The 20,499-nt window shown below is 33.0% G+C and overlaps 1 protein-coding gene across 4 annotated transcripts; it reads right to left on the reverse strand.

Moving 5' to 3' along the window:
* Positions 1–4,562: 4,562 nt before the first annotated feature.
* LOC124394996 (myelin-associated glycoprotein-like) lies at positions 4,563–18,784 on the reverse strand. 4 transcript variants are annotated; one of them, XM_046863533.1, is made up of 12 exons: positions 17,975–18,070; positions 16,308–16,442; positions 13,963–14,015; positions 13,441–13,815; positions 12,854–13,147; positions 11,774–11,873; positions 11,497–11,535; positions 11,158–11,190; positions 7,403–7,441; positions 7,088–7,159; positions 5,475–5,517; positions 4,563–5,201 (listed from the first exon to the last, which is right to left on the reverse strand). In XM_046863533.1, the coding sequence occupies exons 3-12, from the start codon at positions 14,006–14,008 to the stop codon at positions 5,145–5,147; spliced, it is 1,098 nt and encodes a 365-aa protein (XP_046719489.1). In that variant the 5' UTR covers positions 14,009–14,015; positions 16,308–16,442; positions 17,975–18,070; the 3' UTR covers positions 4,563–5,144. The 4 variants fall into 4 exon arrangements, with proteins under 4 accessions (XP_046719489.1, XP_046719488.1, XP_046719486.1 ...); XM_046863532.1 differs by having other exon boundaries at positions 16,308–16,451; positions 17,975–18,055; XM_046863530.1 differs by lacking the exon at positions 16,308–16,442 and having other exon boundaries at positions 17,975–18,072.
* Between the last annotated feature and the right edge of the window lie 1,715 nt (positions 18,785–20,499).

Consider the following 20,499-nt stretch of genomic DNA (forward strand, 5'->3'; position numbering starts at 1 on the left):
ATTATCACTTACTGTGTATTAACTTTTCATGCCAGCTATTTTGACCAGAATGGCTCTATGTTGAGTTATTTTCAGAGGACAGTAAATCTATACTGCTATACAAGCTGCACATTGACTACTCTAAAATATATCCAATTTTCATTTTTATACTATTTTCCTCGAGAAGAGAGAAAATACTGAGATACTATATATGAAAGTGTTCTTGCTTCTTATTTGTATTTGTAACCTTTAACAAAATACTTTACAGCTCCATAGGAAGTTCATCTTTCTCAGCTAGACTTTAAATATACTTCACACTTTTTTGTAAGTTCTGTGGAAAAGATTCTATTAATTTAAAGGTTTCTCTGTTCCTTTTTTTTTTGTTCCTCATTTAAAAATGGTCAAAAAAAAAGGTAAAAAAAAAAAGTCAAAACTTTATCATGCCATTTAATTGTCAGTTCTAATTACCTTTATCAGTGTACTTACATTAGCAAATAAACAACATAAATGGCGTAATGTGTAATGTTTACAAAAATAACTCATATGTAAGGATAATGGGTTATTTTCTAATGAAACGGTTGTTGCATAAGTGCAGAGTTTCTTGCAGCATTGTTATATTGTACATAGAAATATCAAACAATGCACTGAACATTGTTAATTGTTTTCCAATCAGAAAACATCTGTGTTTATTAGAGATCCAATATATACACTTTATAGTATAAAAATAGGCCTAAGCCCTAAGGGGCATATAAACATATGAAGCTTTTCATGACCTTAACAATAAATATTTGGTCAGAAAATAAGCAAAAATTTAATAAATGCTTTTTCTGTCTCTTTATTTGCTTGTTTACTGGGCTCACTTCTCTTGTAGTTGGCTAGTATCTTGATGATGCAGGCAGCCCTCTTTAGGGGCCTATGGGTAAGATCCCCCACTTTTTCACTGTGGTGAAACCATTCATCTACTGCAAGTAAGTCTGTAGGGTGACAGCCTGACGTGAGGTTCATGGTTACCCCCAAGTCTCTTTTTAAACCTAATCCAGACTGTGTGAGGTAATCTGTGAACCGAGGTCAAGCCAAGTCAAGTCAAGTTTATTTCTATAGATAGATAGATAGATAGATAGATAGATAGATAGATAGATAGATAGATAGATAGATAGATAGATAGATAGATAGATAGATAGATAGATATGTGTGTGCGTGCGCGCGTGCGTGCGTGCGCGCAAGCGTGTGTGTGTGTCTGTATTATAAATACAAGGATAAACATATTTTACCCATATACAGTGAGGAAAATAAGTATTTGAACACCCTGCTATTTTGCAAGTTCTCCCACTTAGAAATCATGGAGGGGTCTGAAATTGTCATCATAGGTGCATGTCCACTATGAGAGACATAATAAAAAAAAAAAGGTTCATGGTTACCCCCAAGTCTCTTTTTAAACCTAATCCAGACTGTGTGAGGTAATCTGTGAACCGAGGTCAAGCCAAGTCAAGTCAAGTTTATTTCTATAGCGCTTTCACAACAGACATTGTCTCAAAGCAGCTTTACAGAAATCAACAGTCAAGGGGAATGGTGTGCATTTATCCCTGATGAGCAGCCGTGGCGACTGTGGCAAAGAAAAACTCCCTTAGATGTTATGGGGAAGAAACCTTGAGAGGAACCAGACTCAAAAGGGGAACCCATCTTCATTTGGGTGACATCAAGAGTTTGATCATAAATCTTTCAACAATACAGAACACTGGAGAATGAGAACTAACATTAGTACTGGAGTATAAGATTATATGTAATGTTCTTTCTACAGTCTTCTACAGTCTTTATGGTTATAAAACTAGGAGCTACTGAGCTCAACATTTGTGATCATCACAGATCCAGCATCAGCTTCTCCATGCCAGAGCCTTTAAACACTCCAGGAGGTCCAATGTCAAAACTCCACATATGTAGTGGGATCCAACTGGCACTGGTACGTCCCTAGATGGTACGGGATGTTTGCGAGTTTGGCATCTACTTCTTCAAAGGTCCATAATCTTCATGAGGTGGGATGTGACTGGAGCTGGCCAAACTTTAAGATGCCTCGGGATGGGGAGAGAAAGAAAAGCAGTGGAGAGAAATTAGCTTAGCTGCTGTTCATGATATTAACAGTACAAGTTGATAATGTGCATGTGATCATATGTTCTGGAGCACAAGGTTATGATGTGAGACGTATGTTATGTGTAGGCTTTGCTAAAAAGATATGTTTTTAATCTGCACTTAAACTATTTGAGTGTGTCTGAGCCCCGAACACTGTCAGGAAGACTGTTCCAATGTTTAGGAACTAAATGTGAAAATGATCTACAACCTTTAGTGGACTTTGCTATTCTAGGAACTACTAGAAGTCCAGAGTTTTGAGATCTCAGGGAGCGTGACAGATTGTAGCGTGTTAAAAGACTGGATAGATACATGGGAGCCAAACCATTTAGGGCTTTATAAGTAAGAAGCGGTAGTTTGTAGTCTATTCGAAACTTAACAGGAAGCCAATGCAGGAATGATAAGATTGGGATTATATAATCGTATTTTCTTGACCTTGTAAGAACTCTTGCTCCTGCATTCTGAACTAACCAAATCTTGTTTATTAATGATGCAGGACATCCACCTAGTAATGCATTACAATAGTTTTTTCTGGAGGTCATGAACGCATGGACGAGTCTCTCTGCATCAGATATAGATAACATGTTTCTTAGCTTAGAAATATTTTTAAGGTGAAAGGCTGTTTTTGTAATTTGCTTGAGGTTGCTTAAAATCTCACCCAGGACTCCAAAAGAGTAAAATACATGGTTAAATAACACTGTGGTAAATCCTGAGGGAAGACTTGGTAGTGGGAGCAGGCATGGGGACTGTCTATTAATACTAGGATTACTGTGTTAACATTAGATTTTGCTAGGTCAAAGATAGGTCAGTCAAGGGAGATGTAAGACCATGCTGCATTCAGCCATTGTCACCATTCCTTGAATGCATGTTTCCCTGCAAAACGCTGTCAGTTACACACATTATAATTGTGCTCTGCTGTGAAGAACTTTTAAGAAAAGAAGGCCACTGGATGAAGAATGGGTCTCTACCCAAACCGCTGAGACAGCACAGCCTCCATTCCTGACTCCAAATGTATCTACTTTGACAAAGAAAGGCTAAGAAGGATAAGGTAGCTTTAGTGCTATCAAAGGTGATTTAAGTCACTGAAGAGCTTGAACACTCTTACAGATGCTTGGCTCAATAATAACCTAAATTGCTTCATGAGATATCTTTGTAATGTTTGGTTTAATGCAAATGCTAAAAGGTTCTTCTTTTTTATTTTCTTACCATCTGCAATAAACACATTTCATTTCAAATGTCAGAAAATGTGGTGTAATATATTAAATCACATATTGAACACACATGCACACACAGTGTGGTGGAAAATCTCATATCTTAATACATTAATATACTATATGTTCAATTATATGCTTAATGTACTCCCTTTTCTAGATAATATACTGTATGCAATCGAATAAAATGCAAAAATAGAAGATGAATGCATTACATTCACTCTGAGCACAGAAATATTCAAAACCAATTCTGTGTAGCTACAGAGACACACGTGAAGAAAAATTTTCAGTACAAAGTAGGTTTTATGAAAATTAGTTTGTGTTTTCCACCAGTCTATGCAAAATTTTAGTATCTAAGCTGACTAATAAGAGAAGTGGTAGAGAGACTTTGTGGGCCTGGTCTCAAAAAAGATGGCCCTGTAAACTCCCAAATTTTCTCTTGCTTCACCCCACTTCCCGAAATCAATTGATCAGAATAAAAGCAGTTATTGAAGATGAATGAATAAATAAATGTAAGATTGCTGTGTTTTCTGTTAGTTCAGCATACCAGTATTTTTAAAGACAGATATAATGAATTAATTGTTGTAAATAATTAGAACAGAATAATTGGTAGCTTTTAAGAGGAAACTTGTTTACATCACTGTGTATTGTTAAAACTATTTGTTTGACAGTGTATTTTTGGAGAAAAAAAAATTATAGTAACAACCCCAATTCTAAAAAAAAGTTGGGACACTGTATAAAATGTAAATAAAAACAGAATGCAAAGATTTGCAAATCTCATAAACCCATAAACCCATATGTATTCACAATAGACAAAGAAAACATATCAAATGGTTAAACTGAAAAATGTACTATTTGATAGTAAAAAAAATCTATGTAATTTTTAATTTAATGGCTGCAACATGTTTTAAAAAATTAGGACAGGGCAACAAAAGTCTTGAAAAACTAAGTGTTATTAAAATTAAACAGTTCGAGAAACATTTTTGAAACAAATTAAAATAATTGATAAAAGGAAAGCACCGGGGCGAAAATGAAGGTAAATAAAGAACGCTCTGCTTGGTGAACTATTCTCTCTCTTTCTTCCAGCGTGGGACCAGTGACATTTATACAATAGGTTTATAAGATTTGCAATTTACTTACTCCTGTTTTTAGTTACATTTTACACAGTATTCCAACTTCTCTGTAATTGGGGTTGTATACAAAAGAATAAAAAAAAGATCAGTATTTATTAAAACAAGTAAAAGGTCAGGGTCAATGTATTAAGCATTTTATTTTTATACTTTAACTTGTACAGCCAAAAACATAAAGAGAACACAATAGTATTTGCATTATTATTAGAGCTACAAACTACCCAAATACAAATGCAAAACAAGCCTTTTTATTTGCTATTATGCGATAGCAAGCCACAAGCCTTTTTTGTTGTCCTACTTAAAAAAATAATATGGAAAGTCTCATTATAATAATGACGTCTAAAGGAAAATTTCAGTTTCCAGTTATAAAGTCAGTTGAGGCTTAGGTGTTAAATTGGCTTCATATATGAACTAAGTGTGTGGGAAATGAACATTGGTTGGTTAACCACCAGTCACATAAAGGAACTAAAACCCCACCTACTGAAATGTAAAAAATAGTTTTATCTGTTTTGCTGTTCACTGGACCTTACAAATATGCAAAATATCCTAATTTCTTAGGCATCAACTCAATCTTCTTTATTTAAAAAATAAACACATACAAAGCATGACTAGAATTCTTATTCGATCTATTTGTATGTAGTTTAAGTATTAAAAGAATTTTATATTTTAAAAGAGATGATAATTTTTCAAATTCCAAATGTCATCAAATATTCCCATATACATTGAGGTCACCCGTGTTGGTGTAGTCATCACCATAATCCTGTTAAAAAAAGGCATAGGAAGAAAGAGTTCAGAATCTGCAGATAAAAATATCTACACAAGGCAGCTTAAATTTGTATACCAAAATAATATTTTTTTAAATATTTTAATCTACTATATATAACTACTTCAAAAACTACTAATACAAATACATTGATTCTCTTATTGTTAGTTTTTTTCAAGAAAAATCCAACAGGCAAGCTATAAAAGTATTAGGTTGGTGATCATTTAACATGGCAAATATAAATGAAAATATTTGACAAGAACAACTTACATCTGAACATCCACCACCAGACTTCTTGTAGGCTTTTTTGCCACTAACATTTAAAGAAATAAAAGATTGTGATGTTAATGTTTTAGTTTTCCTTCAAAAAAAGTATTTATTTTATGTGATGTCTGGTGTTAATACTATCTCTTTAGTTATTAGAATTTATCCTGTAAAGCTGCTTTAGGACAATGTCCATTGTTAAAAGTGCTATACAGTACAAGTAAAGCTGAATTTAATTGAATTAAACTGACTCTATTCATTAATATAACCATTAAGTAAACTTAAAACACAAATCAAAACTTATACCACAATATAGCAACTTATATATACAACTTATAGAATGTTCCTAAAGTGAACATATTGGCATAGAATTAAATGGAAATGGCAGGGCTAAATAGTTTGCGGGATGCTAAAACCTTGCTAAAAGTGTGGATTAAATTCCACAAAAGCCCCTTATTTATTAGTAAATGGCACACTGCATGTTTTATCTGTATGTTAGAACATTTAATGTTATTCAATAACTTCACGACATTGAAAAAATCCTGACATTCCTTTTTAATAAACATCTTTGCACCATCGACAAAAAGTCATTGGCTATTGGTAATATTGAGAGGGCATCACACTTGTTTCTCTATTTCACATAGTCATTTGGTATCTGTGCAATTTCTGTAAAGCATATACAATGTACATGGCTTATGCAGCATACAGTACATGACTTCATGTCTGATAAACTGCTCTACAGTACCATTTGGATCCCATTTCATGTAGAGTTTGGACTTCTTTGAATTTTTAAAGGCTCTGGCATGGAGGAGTTTGTGTTGGATCTATGATGATCTCAGGTGTTGAGCTGTTTTATGAGTTGCTCAGTAGCTCCTTGTTCCACAAAGTCAACTGACTGTATAAGACTGTAGAAAGGACATTACTCATAATCACACACTCCGGTGCTCATGGTAGTTCTTACTCTCTGGTGTTTTTATTGTTTTTAAGATTTATAATCACACTCTTGATATTATCCAAATGAGGATGGGTTCCCCTTTTAAGTCTGGTTCCTCTCAAGGTTTCTTCCTCATAACATCTAAGGGTGTTTTTCTTGCTACAGTCACCCCAGGCTGCTAATCAGGGATAAACACACATCGTTCACTTACATTCTTAAGTTCTGTAAAGCCGCTTTGAGACAATGTCCAATGTAAAAAGCGCTATAGAAATAAACTTGAACTTCCCTTATACAGTAAAGTAGATAAGTAATGTAGAATCTAGATCCTAATTGTATGTGAATGTATGTGGCTTCACACCACAGGGCATAATAGATTGTGTCAAAAATCAATTTTAAACCTCCCCAGTGGTTTTCTTAAGTGTCATATGTTATTGTTATAGGATTGAGATCTGAGAATCATTGATAGTCATATCACCCGTCCACATTACAACAAATATACCAAATTAAATCTTCTGTTTTGTTAAGCAAAAGTAAAAAAGGAGGATTTTTTTTCTCTTGGCTTTTTTGTTAGTTTTGTGTATTTGGCCCACCCCTGGTATATGCATGTAGGCCTCAGTGTAACATGCATAGTGTGTAATAGTTATGGAATAAAACATACAAATACAATGCATGCAAGGTACTCTACCTGTTTGGAGATGGAAAACGGGGTTTTGAGAATCCTGCTGATCCTGTCGCATTGCTCACACAGTTGTTCTGCCTTTAAACACAGAAGTTGGGTTATTTGCTTGACCAACAGATGTCGGAAGACTATGAGTTTATATACATTTTAGTAGCTGCTGGATTGCTAGAACACTACCATACAGCTGATATAAAGTAAAGAGTAGGTATGATTTAAGTTTACAGAGCAACTTCTTAAAACATATTTAAACATATAAAATACAAAATATATAATATAGTTATTTAATAAAGTATAATATGATGCATAAAAAAAAATATTTACCTAATGCCACTATCATGTTCATGCCTTTCACCACGGACCCTATTTAGCAATAAAAAATAAATAGGTTTGTGTAAAAAAGAAATCTTTTGATTATAAAACATATTTTTAAAACAGCTTTTAATTTTGTTTAATTTAACAAACTAACAGTACCATCTTTCCTATCCACGTAATAAAATGTTATAACATAGATGGCTTGTAACCTTGTATGTATAGTTAATAGAAGATTTATCAGGATTTCATGAGCACTCATTATTGCACATATCTGATATCCTTAGACAATTTCCAATCTTCTTTGGAAAACAGCAGTTCACAGTATGAGTGCCAAGTTCATGTTGGACAACCTGTAATAATCTCTATGGCTTGAAAACTTTTTCCTCTGATATTTGATAACTTACAAAATGCAATCTTAATTCATTCTACTTAATTCTGTATGCCTGGAAATAAACACGAATGCATTGTGTTCTTTCAGAAAGAGCTATGTTTGCTTTTCCTGTAATACAAGAGGAACAGAAAAAAGGAACAGAAAAAAAGATAGTTAAATAAAAGCTGCCATTAGTAAGACTTCTTAATAATGTCTAGTTATGAATCTTATTTCACTTTTTATGAATAAACTTTGTCACCCCATGCCTGACTGAATCATTAACAATCATGATCAAAACATGATCTAACGGTGTTTTACACTATTCTGCTGTTTGCCTTCCTACTTAAACTACAAGTAAGAAATAAAACACAGCAGGACATGAAGTTACTCTCACAACTAATAATTTGCTAATAAATTTTTTTTTTTTAAGATATATTAAAGATTGATTTGTCACACTTAATAATTGTTTATAGTTAGTCACGTTACTTGAAAACCTCTGCAGGTGTGGAATTTCTTTATTATTTGCACTTTATACTATTTGTAAAATACTCTTTACAAATTAAAAACTAATGATCTCTCATCATCAAATTCAGAATCATCAGAAGCAGAATACTTAAACCTATAGGGAAATTGTTTGGTTGTTTCTTCTCACAGTTAAAGATTAAAAAGTAAAAATAAAAATAAGACATTATAAATAAATATACATACAGTGTTAAGGTATATATTAAGTCAAATGAAATGTCTAGCAGCATAAAATGGATTTTGAAGCAACAGTGAAAAACCAGATGGCGTACAATAATAGTTATTACACCTGCAACTAAGTATTATTATTATCTAATGATTAACAATTAAAAAAATGTAGTTATCAGTAATCAGTGATCAGTAGCTATCTGTGAGTATGAGGAAATGGATAAGCCACTGGTCTACAAAGTAGAACTTGCCGATGAGCTAATATTTATTATTAGGTATTTAATTCTAATACATTTATTTGCAAACAATATTTATCATGCATATGACCAGCAAGCTTGCAAAGACAACATCGCAATGATACATTGCAATGATAACATCGATATGATCTTTTAATAGTTTTTCTTAGGGCTGCAACAACCGATTAGTTGGGCTGTAAGATAACAGGGTGAGGAAATGGCAGACAATACAGGGTCAAGCAGCAGCAGGAAAAGTGTGTGTCCCGAATCATCCACTACTTCCGTGGGTCAATTGGTACCCGGCCGCACAGAAAGAATACATAACTTACATTATTTACGTTTTATTATCTGATTCTGAATGGTTTTATTTTGGGAAAAAAAATGGATTCTCTCAGACACATCTGTCTTTGACTCACTCTTGATGCATGTCAAGATTCTTCGGTCACATGTCTTACCTCCATTCGCTACCTTCTTAAAGAGGCTGCTCCACCCGGTAACACATAATACATTACCACTAAGTTGAAACCCCCAAGCTAGCAAAATTAACAAAAAAAACAACACAGTGGATTCACGTTTGTTATTATATTTAGAAAATACCAGTTTTTATGCTGGTTGTATCATTTTATTTTGTTGTATTTATACGCCACACCTTAAAGGCTGGTCCGTGAAAATATTGTACGACATCAAACCGTTGGTGACACTGATCCAAGGCATGGGAGCAATTTATATTAAACGCAACAAAGAAAGCTGTACCTAGAAGTTATGAAAAACGGAGCGTGTGTGGTATGAAAGTACCACAGTGATGCACAAGCACAACAAAAGAAAACACACTGGTGTCACGGATGAAGGCAAAACATCAGCACGGTAAGTAAAAACTGTATAATCCTCATCATGTAAAATTGATATAATTTAATGAAGTGCTATTGTGTAAACTGTTTGTTTGCTATCTTTAGGACAGTCGTACTAAATCTTTTCTGTCTTCACTCGGAGCATCAGGTTGTGCAATCAGCTTGCTCGAAACATAGTGACAGATTCAATTAAGACACGTCAATAAACACTTAATCTAAACACTGCAAATAAAAGCAGCAGTAAATGATTACATTTTTATTCACTGTTGTGGTTTTCTGTGAATGCTTATACATTTGTATACCAATGCATATTATTTTTTTCCTTTTTTCCTTTTTTTTTTTAAACAAAACTGTTAGCTTGCTGCATTTCTCCATTTCATTCTCTTTTCATAGCATTTGTCTACTACAACATTTACCTTATCTGTTTTCAAACGTGATTTACTGCAGCTTTACTACGTTCAAATGCTTGTTTTAATGTTTGTATATCTAATTTATGGATATATCATTTAATTTTTATAGAAACATATTTATTATTTATATATTATAGATGCTTATATCTTTACAACTGAACAAAATGTGTATTTTTCTTAAACAAAAATTGTCAAAACAATGTTGTATTATATTTTTTGTGGGTTTTTTAAGCATGGTTGTCAACTTGCCAGCTGCGAAGTACCAATACAAATTTTGATTTACACAAATTGCTTCACCTTGCATACACAAAGGCATTTTTTGTTTGTTTTTTTACAGAATATAAAACCCAGCATGGATAGTTTTGTTATTTTGACCAAGCATATTTGAGAAATCATTGCTGTTTTGGTATTAAACCATTTGCAGAACAGATTTTCATATTGTTAAGCACTGATCTCATAAAGGATCAGTTATATCTTTATAGCAACCAGTCACCACAACCACTATAAGAATAAGAATTGTACATTTTAGGTAACGTTTAGGAGGCATTAACATGAAGACTTTATTGATTAAACAAAAGCTTGCACAAAAGAAGGTACAGTGCTTTATTACTCATGAGGAATAGCAGTGAAGTCCAACCATGCTTTTACTGTATAATGTAATTCCTATTTTATTCAGATTGGTAGTGGATCATCCTGAAATTTTATTTTTATTAAAACATGTCTAATGCTGAGATTAGAGTTTAGATTAATAAGAATTAGAGATGGTCAGTTATTCTATGACAGACATATGCCAGAATAATAACTGTGTGTATGTGCGTTACCAGTCTGTGTATAAGCTGCAAGTGCATATTTAAGTCTAAATTAAAAAAATATATATATATATATATATATATATATATATATATATATATATATATATATATATATATATATATATATATGTACACTTTATGTTGAAGTGGATATATAAAAAGAGGCAACAGATGCAGAAGTCTACTTAGATTAGATCTGAGGGAACCAGGCTTTGTCCCCAATGCTCCTAATCCACCAATCTGGATGATTAAAAATAACTGACTCTGTTGATTAAAGGAAAACAACCATATGAGTCATTCTAGAAAGTTTACTCTGCCTCACTAGCATTCTTCCTGGAATATTTGACTTTACTGTAAATGGTATACAAAATGTAATGTAAAAGATAATGCATCCTTACCTGCGAGATATTCTGGATAGACGACTCCACACCCTGTGTAGAACATAGAATGAGGTCCATTATTTTTATGATACTAAATCACACTGTAGTGTATAGTAGAATAATTGGAGTGGAAAAATAATGCATCTGATATCAGCCAATATCCATGTTTGTGACAGTGAATGTATCTGATTTTTAAAAGTGAAATTGTATCAGTGCCAGAATGGAAATGATAACATATAGAAATTATTAACATGGTGTAAACCATAAAAACTATTACCAGCTTAACCAGCTTTGCCATAGCATAATAGGAATTAAAAATAATGCAAAGGTTGAATAGCAATTGTATTGATTACTTACCCATCTGGGTTCCTAGCCTGGAGATCTTGAATTTGTCGCCTGATGATGTAAATGGAAAAAATAAATCCAGCTTAATCCCCAGCTAGGCTCTAGATACACTTTATCTCTGGCCAAGATATCAATTACTGAATAAATGATTAATTCCTATCTGATATAACCTTAAGATATGTGACTTCCATAACTAGCAATTATGGAAGTCACATATGTATATTTTGCAATAATGTGTATTTCACATAAACATGCAAAAAAAATGACACACAACTTTATTCAGACTCACTTGTATCTCTTCGTCACAAAGAAACATGCTGTTCCAAATAGAATGATGGTTCCAGTCACAGCAACCACAGGAATAATGATGTGAAGGAAGGTTTGTTTACCTAAAAAAAACATTTGAAGCACAGTCCTGAAATTCGTTGTTGTATACTTAAATGCTTTGCATTTTATGTGTACTATTTATACGGCTATAAAGGAAATATTGTCTTTAAATATTTGCATAACATTGGTTCGCTTTAATTGATCTTTTTCTAACGTTGATGCTTATGTAATGTGATCTAGTTTACATTGTACATTTAAGATGCTGCATTTGTCATTCTTTAGGTTTTGGGACAATGTATTATGATTACAGAACACATCAAGATTAGAGGCGGCAGCACTCCCAGCCATTAGCAGCATCTTTACATCCATTCTCCCTCCCTTCAAGCAATGTAACTTTGTATGACAAAGCATATATATATATATATATATATATATATATATATATATATATATATATATATATATATATATATATATACATACATACATACACACATGAATTTCTAGCTTTTCTTCAAACAGTTCACTGCAGCAAAAGTAAAGTAAAGTGCAACAGGGGGTCTCAGGAGAGCATTTGTTTAATTCTGACCAATGATAAAGCTTAATATTTCCCAACATATTAAATTGGAGCAAAGCAATTTAAAAACAGTGTAACATTAATTTAACAACGTAACATTAAAAACAACCTTTATATAAACTGATCTCTATTAGGAAAAGTATTTATATAAGTTAAAATATGATTGTGACTATAAATGGGATATGTATATGTCATGTGACCCTATGAATAAAAAAATAAAGAAAAAAATGAAGTACCAAAATAATAGATCATGTTTTGTTTATAAAAGTTAAAAAACTCACTCATTCTACATTTTACGTCTGTGTAGTGTTCAATTTAACTTATTAATTTAATATAATATAACATAAAAATATCAGTCATCAATGCTATATATTTGGAGTTAAACATGATGTTTGAATTATTATTGTGATGTTTCAGGGGAACCAATGTTAATGATTTTTTAAAGACAAAACTAGCTTTTCTTACGTTTTATGTATATCTTGTGAGTGACTGCAGATTCCAGAATGCCATGGAAAGAGACAGTGCAGGTGATTTCAGTGTGATCGTCCTCTGGAGTGGCAATAAAGGTCAGCAAGGACTCTACCTCCCAAACTCCATGGCCATTGTCCTTATAGATCAAAGTGGGTTTATCCTCAGTACGACTCCATTTAATAGTCGGGTGGTGTGTGGGACAGGTGTGTCTGATATAACACTTAAAAATAGCAGCTGATCCCTCTGTGAAGGATTCTTCATGATACAGAGTTGGTTCTTCAGGTTCAGCTATAGGTCACATAGAAGGAATAGTTTTTATTATTTAATATAATTACCTTTAATAATTTTTTTTCATTAGTCACCAAGTAAGTTTTTAATCCATTTAAACATTTTAAACATTTATTTTTTTAACATTTGTAATTAAAAAAATATATAGCGGTTTCTAAAATGTGAGCAGTGTACCTTTTGTGTGATATTGTGAATATATCTATATATACACTTGCATACACACAATTGCACTGTATATATACAATTGAACACAACATATAGTGAACAGTACCAGTAAACAAGACCAAACTCACGCTTTATTTTGATGGTCACACAATTATCAACAAAAGAGTATTTGTCAATTGTTGGGATTTCAGTTCTGAAGCAGAACGGGCCGTTGTCGTGATCTTTCACTTCGTTAATTTCCAATGAGCAGTTTTTATCACCCAGGTTGCCAATAAGTTTAGTGCGATCTTTAAAGCTGTCGACAATCTGCAAAGAATCTTCGTCATAGATGCGATCAGCTACTTTATCCTTTTTGTACCAGATTCCCTTTACCCGAGAGGAAGGAACTGTGTCACCAGGGTAATTAAACTTGCAGGGCAACACTACACAAGATGAAACCAGTCCCTCTATTGGAGTGACAACTTCTACCTTCCAAACATCCGCAAAAACAGAGGCAAAGGCAACTGCGAAAGAATGTTGAAATATCAGTCATCAGAAACATTACTTAGGAACATTTAAAAAAAAATGTATTACTTGTAATATCCATCTGTATTAATAAAGAGTGAAATAAATGTGAACATATTGTATCCCAAGTAAATGTTATTTAATACCTTGAAGAATAATCCAGCAGAACAGTATTCTTGACTGAAGATCCATGCTGCAACTGTTACAAAATCAATACATGCTTGATGTCAGTAACAGTTTAGAGATTAAAAATAAATTATACATCGTAGTCACATCTGTGGTTACTATACTATATTCTATGTTTAAATTTGTAAATAAGAAAAGCATATACATCTAATAGAGGAATAGTCAAAATAAGTAAAAAAAATAAAGGTATAAGCACATGCATCACATCTGTGCTTGAAACAGATTGCAGTACAGCTTCACCTACATTTATTTTCAAGTGCACTGTAAAAAATTATTTTGGTGGGCGGTAAATATTACCCTTGCCAATAGTGTACCATTTACTTAATATGTAAGTCAGCACGTTTAATTATATAATAATGAGCAAAATTAACCCACACTACCTAATTATTTATAGTAATCAAATCAATCAAATCAAATTTTATTTGTCACATACACATACATACAGGGTCCGACATGCAGTGAAATGCTTTACTAATAACTGCAAACTAAAAAACTTTGTAATATATACCCAAAAACGTTGGCCTGTCTGTTAGAGCAAGAGCTATTTGGGGCACATGTTCGTTGGGTGAGCTGGATTGTGGAAGTTGTCTACATTGTCAGGCTTCAGTGCTGACGGTAAGATAACTTTTTAGCCTGCATATTTATCATGTAATAAAAGAAAACGGGCACTTAGTTAGTTTTATTTGTCATAAGATTGTGGTCATTGTTCTATGTTAGACGAGAAGTTCACGTATAGCTACGGACATCGGTCATAACGAGCTAGCTAAAAACACATTTTCTCTTGTACTAATGTTAAAAATGTGCTTTTTCCGCATTATTGAAGCGCTAATGGTACTGCAGGAATGCAATTTCGGTACTGCAGGAACGCCTTTCGGTACATAGTAACATAGCTAATTCATATAGCTAGCTGTGTGTGACTCCATTAGCCAATGTTTGTACCAATGTTTGTCCATTAGCCAATGTAAGTACAAACTACCTAATTTACCTAATTGTAGGTAGTTTGTAGTAATATAAATTAGTGCTTTCAAACAAGGGGCCATTTGCACACATTTTTCTGTTGTGACATGAATATGACTGACTTTAAGATGTGCAGCCATGAGTTATGATTAGTTCAATGTGTCAATAATTAAGAATTGTTATAATGTTTTGTTGAAATGTTAAATGGAATGTTGCAAATGTAAATGTTTATACCATTATGCATGTGTCTGGCTATAGAAATTGGAGTTTACTGTACAAGTTGGATCATTTGTCTGTATGAGGTTAATTTGCCTGCCTTTGATTTTTTAAGTAAACTCAGCTAAACCAAGTGATCAGTGGGTGTGGATACAAAACCAAGGCATGCATGTTGTTGATAGGATTAATGTATGCCCTCAACCTCAAGCCCAAGAAGCTCAAGAATACTTTTGAAGTATTTCAAAAACATCTTTTGGAGCTAGATGGAGGCAAGTGTCTCAAAAAGGTTCACAGCCTCAAAATTAAACTCATGGAATAGACTGCTTCTTGCCTTTTTGTTGTTGTTGTTGTTGTTGTTAATGTCAAAATGTTTTTAAATGTATCTCATTGTATACATAAAAAATACATCTATTCAAGTATTAGTGTCTCAGGATACAGTAATTTGTAAATTTCAAATAGATTTTTGTTATTTGAACAAATAGTCGTCCTAAGTTTAATTAATGAACAAGTAGACACACTATTTAAACAAAGTTAGCCTAATTTTTAGCAAAGAATCATTTGTTTGATTTTTGGTTGTTTATTAAAAAATTCATTATCTACTGTTTCTGATAACTTTTTAATGTTATTAGTAAGTTTACCTTCCTGATTCAATAATGGTTAGTCATATTGGTTAATTAATAACAGCAATTATTAAATAAATTACAAAAATACAATAGTGTTAATAATACTCACTTTTAATAAGTAATTAATTGTCTAATATTATGAATAGATTTTACCTAATTTCAATTGCCATGTTATAGCTGATTTATTTAGGTACTCTTTACGAACAGTATAGGGTGAAATTTACCCAAACAGACTGAATGCAAATTGTTACCTCGCATTTTTTGGGTAGATTCAATAGGTAATTTTTTACAGTAAGGGAAGGTCAAAAACAGACGATGACAGCCTTTTTATTTACATTTAAGGAATTCTTAAATTAAAGTGAAAGTTACATTTATGGAAGGACAGCCTTACTGTATAACAGCAGCTACATATATGCAGTGGTGGATAAAGAACACGCACACACAATGTATTTAAGTTAAAGTAGAGATACAATAGGTAAAATATTACTCTAGTAAAAGTAAAAACTTTCTTTCTCTCTTTCTCTCTTTCTCTGCAGGCTCTTCTGACTCTTGACTCCAGATCGTGGGGTGCTGTTCTCACGGTATTCTCTCCTGCTCTTATTTAAAGCAGCAGTACATCCTCGTTGACCTCAAACCTCGATGACCTGTTTCCGCTCATAAATAAAAAGAAACGACTGATTTTGCAAAATGTAGTTGAGTAAAAAGAAAGATATAAGACTTTCAAGTGTAGTTACATTTTCCCAAATAGAAACAATTCAGTGCAGATTCACCAAAAAGCTACTTAAGTACAGTAACAAATTACAACTAACTCGTTTCTGTCCACCACTGCAAATATGCACTCATTTGTTATCACTTTGATTTAAAAGGTGTCATTTTTGTGTGGCACCTAATTAATTTTAATTTTATATTCTAAAACATCTCTTTTACTTGAAACACTATTTAAAATAAAAAATACCAAATCTTTGTGAGTAATTTAATGAAGTGAAGCAATCGTGAAGTGTTAGTCAGTGAGATTTGGGTTTTGTATGGATTTAAAATGAAGTGCTGACTGAGTTATTAGATTCCGCTTGCTGTTGAAAGAGCCACACCCTGGAATCACTGATGTACTCTAAAGTCCAGTAAACATTTACAAATTTGAGTCAAATATTATTTTTTTAGTTATATGTATATTTTTACAGAGATTCACTTCCAACCTTTCAAATAATCAGCACACATCAACACTAGAATTCAGTATATTTCATTATGTTATGCTTCATCTATTCATGCTTCAGGAGGCACTTCATAAGGAAACTGAACATGTTCTTAATCCTATAACATTGTTTAACGTAAAAAAAATAATAAAATCAAACACTTGCTATCACTTATCCTGTGTTATATCAGTCATAAATCAGTGTTTACTCATGAGTCTCTCTATATTTCTCACTATTGCGCAAAGAAATTTCTGTAAAGATGCTTAACACTGACTGTATATCGTTATATCTAACAGAAGCGGCCAACTAACAAAATGTCACAATATAAAAAACCTGCTAAAATCATTGATATCCATCTATCTTCACAGCTACTGTTAGATTCACGCTGTTACAGAACATTAATTAACATCTTCTCAATCAAGACTTCATTGGCACTAAGAAATTATTACCAAATATACTTTACTCTATTCTATAATTGGTACACAGTTTAAATATCAAAATATGTTAAATAAACAAGTGAAACAAATATGTGTAAACAAGTGACAAAACTCTTTGTGTGCCACAGGAAACACCTGCTGTTTCCTCTGGTCCTAAAGTCATTTAAAGGAAGTGTATAAAAAAACCCTACTGTAAACTATATTTAGATCAGACATCCTTTTCTTTCAATATGCTTTAACATTTATTGAAAACCTACAACACAAGTCTTTCTTAACCATCAATGTGGCTGCATAGTTCAAACCTGCATACTAAAAATTTGTTACAATTAAATCTTATAGAAATTCAAGAATGTTGCCGTCTTTATTTGGATATTAATAGTTTAGCTTGTATAAAACAAAATAATGTCCATACAAATAAAAAATTATTGTGAAATTATAATAGCAATATTGTTGTTGGAAAAAAAAACTATATATAAACACACATGCACACACACAAACACATATTTATATATATATATATATAATTTATTATATATAAAAACAACTTACATTTTGGATGTTAGCTGAAGAACAATTTTTTTTGTCTTTTGAGTAAAAGACTGCCACTGCTCTAGAAATATATTAACTCCCTTAGGGTAAAAGGAGGTGCAAAAAAAAAAAAGTCCTGCCCACAAATAATTTTTACGAAGTTCCTGCTGTGCTACTTTAGCATAGTCACACTTCTGTAAAATCTCTTGCCCTTACTTTAATCTGTACAGCTATATACAACAAAAAGATAAGTGAGAAAGTGCCACCAGGAAAGATTTAGAAATGGTTTGCCTAGTAACCTGAGAAATACAGATCACCTCTGCTATAAACTTTCAGCAAAACAAACTTGTACACGTTTTGTCAAATTAGTGTCAAACCTCGTCTAAATGAACACGTCATTTAACAGTTACATTTACCAAGGGCTTTAACACCCAGTCATCTCACAGTCACATTCCTAGTCACCAGATTACTGATCTCACACACACCTGGACTAAATTAACAGTAAACACACTCCATACACTCATTGAATAGTTCTTTGTATAGCTTTTGTAAAAAACAAAAAAATTATAATTCTGTGTTTGTGTCATTAAAGGTTAAAACTTTCGATTTATTGTTACACATCAGCCTAATTATTACCATAATTAAATCATATTAAAATATTTAAAGCCATGTGTTGCAGACTTGTTGCTTTAAAATAAAAAATGTTATTTTATAGAAGTGAAAAGCATTTTTTTATATAGTTTGTAATTCTTCTTTTGTCACAGGCTCCATAAAGTAGAAGTCGAAAGTTGAAGTTGTGTTGTGTTTGTACTGTGTCTGTGATGTCTTGTCTCATCTCCTAAAAGGAAAACACACACAGCACACACAAGTTAAGTTTATTTACAAAGGTTTAAGTTTTAGGTTTAAATTTAAAGGTCATCTCTTTGAGGTATATTTTACTAGTTTACATTAGAAATACAATGATTATGGAGGTAATGAGCTATAAATTAATCTAATAGAGTTAATCTCAAACCCAACGTTTAACCTACCTGATCTGTAAAACTAAGTCATTGTTAATGTGAATTATTCAGTGGTGGGTCTTTTCTGCTGTCTTAAATTTAGAATCACTTTCTGTTTTCATATATTTTTGTCAACAAATATGTACTAAATTCAGTGGCGGGCAGTGCATTTGGTGCCTGGGCCTTCAGTGGGGACTTACCCGACTTTATCCACCTCCTAATACCACCACTATCACGTCGCAATTATAGAAACCATTAATACTATCCAAAAACGCAATATAACAACGTGTGGCATTACAGAGAGAGAGGCATTTCACATATGGAGGGTGAATACAATTTTAATAAAGCAAGCTCTGAACCTCTACACTACAACCACAACTGTGCCACCTACATCATCTGTAGCAGCTCAGAATCAATATTTGTCTAATAACATAACAAAAACACAAAAATGTACATAAAACACACACAAACTACTCACCAGAGATGCAGACTCATAATTTGCATTGCTCTTCAGAGGCTTTAAGCCAGTGGTACCACTCGTATTCACTGGTCTGGAAGTGGTAAACAAACCCATTTCTCGGGCTGAGACAAGCTAGCTAGCTTTGGAGTTGGCCGATCTCTCCTTACAATGTCTAGCTTTTCTTGACATTGTATTTTTAAGTGTCAGAGACCAAATAATTTTCTCTTCCTCCGTAGGCATAAAAAAGTCTAAATCAGATGTATTAATGTGTGCAGAGCGCTACAGATGTGTTTTGCCAGTCGAACATGGCTGTAATAGTTTCCCTCTGACCAACCAATCAGAGGACGGGAAAATGCTGACGCTATTCTGCGCAAGCTAGCTGGCTCTGTGTGGCGCTTGTATAAAATCTGATTGGTTAAAGAAACAGAGATATTTCTTAAGGAGACTATGGTAAAAAGCCAGCTGTACTGACTTTAAAGGCTTTGGGCAGATTATATTGACATGGCAGCACATAGAGGCTGAAATCTGATTGGATAAAAAATCTAACATCCACATACATGTACTGGAAGCCAAGAGAAATGTTATGAAATTAAAAGAATTAGTGATGTCCGGTTCATGAACGAATTGTTCATTTGAACTGGTTCTTTTTAGTGAACCGGTCGAAGCAGTTCACCAAATCGGACTGAATCGTTCAAAACAGTTTGCGTCTCAAATCAGCACTAATCAACAAAATTACTCAAGTTACTCACTTTTGAATGTGTATGACCGTCTATCCAACTCAAAATAAATCAATATCATTGAGAATGGGTTCTTCTCTAGTTTCTCCAACAGTACACACATTAAACTGAAACATGCTGCTGAACAAGTGATCATCACTGAGCATGCGCATACCTGCCGATTCCGAGCAGCACACATACTGCTGTTCTCGAGTCACCAGTACTGTATTAAGAACCATTTCTTTCGGACATGTCCTACATACTACTGATACCAATGAGCAGTACGCGTGCTTTCTGACATTAACACACACACACACACACACACACACACTTTTTGGACTCCGAATGAGATGCGTTCGACATACTGTAAAG

The sequence above is a fragment of the Silurus meridionalis genome, chromosome 12, assembly GCF_014805685.1.
Source record: "Silurus meridionalis isolate SWU-2019-XX chromosome 12, ASM1480568v1, whole genome shotgun sequence".
Taxonomy (NCBI): domain Eukaryota; kingdom Metazoa; phylum Chordata; class Actinopteri; order Siluriformes; family Siluridae; genus Silurus; species Silurus meridionalis.

Bases quoted from the DNA above. Each gene is read 5' to 3' on its own strand.
- LOC124394996 (XM_046863530.1), bottom strand. From the start codon at position 14,008: ATGGATCTTCAGTCAAGAATACTGTTCTGCTGGATTATTCTTCAAG. The intron at 7,442-11,157 runs GTAAGGATGCAT...ATTGCTAAATAG, and splicing joins CTATCCAGAATATCTCGCAG to GGTCCGTGGTGAAAGGCATG. The intron at 7,160-7,402 runs GTAAATATTTTT...CTGTGTTTAAAG, and splicing joins GAACATGATAGTGGCATTAG to GCAGAACAACTGTGTGAGCA.